Below are 2,140 nucleotides of genomic sequence, written 5' to 3' on the forward strand. Positions count from 1 at the left end.
GGAGCGCCAGCTTCACCCCCGGGCACCCTGCCCTGGCGGAGCTGCCCGGCCCCGCCGCCCCGAAGGTGGAAGCGAATGTTCTCGTTATGGGAGCGGACAACGTGGGGAAATCGGGTAAGAACCGACCACGAGCTGAGAGTTCCCAGGCAGGGAGACCCATTTCTCCTGCAAAAATGATCCGGAAAAGTGCAGCAGCGTTTGGAGAACGAACTGCAGACAGCAACCCCGTGGAGCAAGTTGGGGAGGTGGGGCGGAGCTTTCAGGTGTGGTGGGGACGCTGAGCACAAACCTTGCAGGTGGTGGGTGAGTGGCTGGGGAAGGTATTTTCTGCTGAGCTGTGGTGTGCTGATCATGGTTTGTGCTGTGCCTCTGTTCTGCTTGGAGACCACCAAGGACTGGGAGAAAACTGGAGGTTGTTCCTGCTGGTGGGAGTTAACAGGGGGAATGGAGCTTGGCTCAGCTGGGATTTAAAAAGGAAAATGTTTCGGGTTATTCTGATGATTCTCATTCTCTCCCCTGTAGCTCTGACTGTCCGTTTCCTCACCCGGCGCTTTATCGGGGAGTATGGAGACATGGGTGAGTGCTGAGCCAGTTCCTGGGAGGGACAGGGGTCCAGAGACAGACCTGCTCCTGCCCCCAGGAGTGCATTACTTCCTATCCTCTGCAGCCTTTCTCCAGAGCCTTTGTCTCCTGTCAGGGTCTTAATGATTATATTTGTTCATTGACTCATCTCTTTGCTCTAGAATTGCATCTCTGGGGTGCAAAAGGTGGCAGCTGGTGGCACCAGTGTGCCTGGACTGCATACTGGGATGGAAGGAGGCTGGGGTGGTCCCAAGCCCTGGACACCATCATACTTGGTGTGTTTGTTGACCCCAGACCTTGCCTTGTAGAGCATGGTCTCCCAGCATGGATGTGACCGGCTTGTCCCCAGGAGGTTGGAGACCTGGGTTGAGGGAGCTGTCTCTTGTGTTTGTGAAGATGCTAATTTTCTTTCTCATTCTTTTGGCAGAGTTCATCTACAGCCACAACCTGAGTGTGGATGGCCGAGAGATTCTCCTCCACATCTGGGATGTCCCCAGTTCCCAGGTGAGAGGGCTCTTCTCCCAAGGCCTGTTTTCACCTCAGGGAGAGAAAAACCCTCTACTAAAAGTTACATGAGGGGAAACCATTGTAATAGGTAAAACTCTTATGTCAGATGAGACATGACATTGTAGGCAGCTAAACCCTTCTTGCCTGCAGAGCACAGGTTACCAGCTGCCCGGTCCTGACAGGCTGAGGAGCACTGAACCCTGTGCTAGCAGGCAGGAGTGGAGGGAAGAAGCCAGGTAAAGAAACCTTCCTTTTCCATTTCCTTAGGAGCAGACAGAGGAGGGATCCTCAGAGGAGAAGCGAATCCAGTGGGCAGACAGCTTTGTCCTGGTCTACAGCATCTGTGACCGGGCCAGCTTCAACATCCTGCCACTCAAAATCCAGTTCATCAAGGCAGCCAAGGAAGGGCAGAGCCAGGAGAAGGTGCCCATTGTCATTGTGGGCAACAAATGTGACCTGCACCATCAGAGGGTGGTGTCCAGCGAGGAGGGACGGCTCCTGGCCCTCTCTCTAGACTGTGGTTTCTATGAGGTCTCTGCAGCCGAGGCTTATCATGGGGCTCTCATGGTCTTCCATGGACTGGCCAAGCGCATCCCTGACACCAAACTGGCCCTGAAAAAGGGCACAAGGATTCGTGGCATCGTCAAGACTATGTCGGCTGTGTTTGCCCGTAAGCGAACGGACTCCCTCTGAGATACGGCCTGGGTGTTGCTTCTCTCCATGCTGCCCACCTGGACTGAGTCTCCTCCCTGGGTGCCTATGGAGCTGGTGTGAGCTTCCCTAAGTACGGTGGGTTCCTTGCTGCCCTCTGGACCTCAGGGTCTGGGTCTCCTGCCATACACGGCCAGTGCAGTTGAGGCCTGTAGCACCTTCCTCTGCTTTCTCCTGTAGAGCTCTTTTCTCTGTGGTGGGACAGATGGTGGGGCAGTCTCTTCTCTTTGCTTTACCAGATTTTTAGGTGCCTCCTGCTTTCTCCTTCCATCCTTCAATGATGGAAACCACCAGTTGATCTTGCCACCTCTCCAGGCAGCATCATCCCTGGCTCCTTCAG

General features: G+C 54.7%; 1 protein-coding gene across 1 annotated transcript in view; it reads left to right on the top strand.

Annotated features, from left to right (window-relative positions):
* The window catches only part of LOC104394469 (ras-related and estrogen-regulated growth inhibitor-like protein), a 2,846-nt gene extending 1,064 nt beyond the window's left edge, over positions 1-1,782 (top strand). Inside the window, exons 2-5 of the mRNA XM_010004069.1 lie at positions 5-114; positions 523-576; positions 1,010-1,086; positions 1,357-1,782. Of these exons, the coding sequence (XP_010002371.1) occupies positions 5-114; positions 523-576; positions 1,010-1,086; positions 1,357-1,782 (667 nt within the window). The remainder of the gene's footprint in view (positions 1-4; positions 115-522; positions 577-1,009; positions 1,087-1,356) is intronic.
* The last annotated feature ends 358 nt before the right edge of the window (positions 1,783-2,140 follow it).

The sequence above is a fragment of the Chaetura pelagica genome, unplaced genomic scaffold (genome assembly GCF_000747805.2).
Source record: "Chaetura pelagica isolate M959 unplaced genomic scaffold, ChaPel_1.0 scaffold428, whole genome shotgun sequence".
NCBI lineage: Eukaryota > Metazoa > Chordata > Aves > Apodiformes > Apodidae > Chaetura > Chaetura pelagica.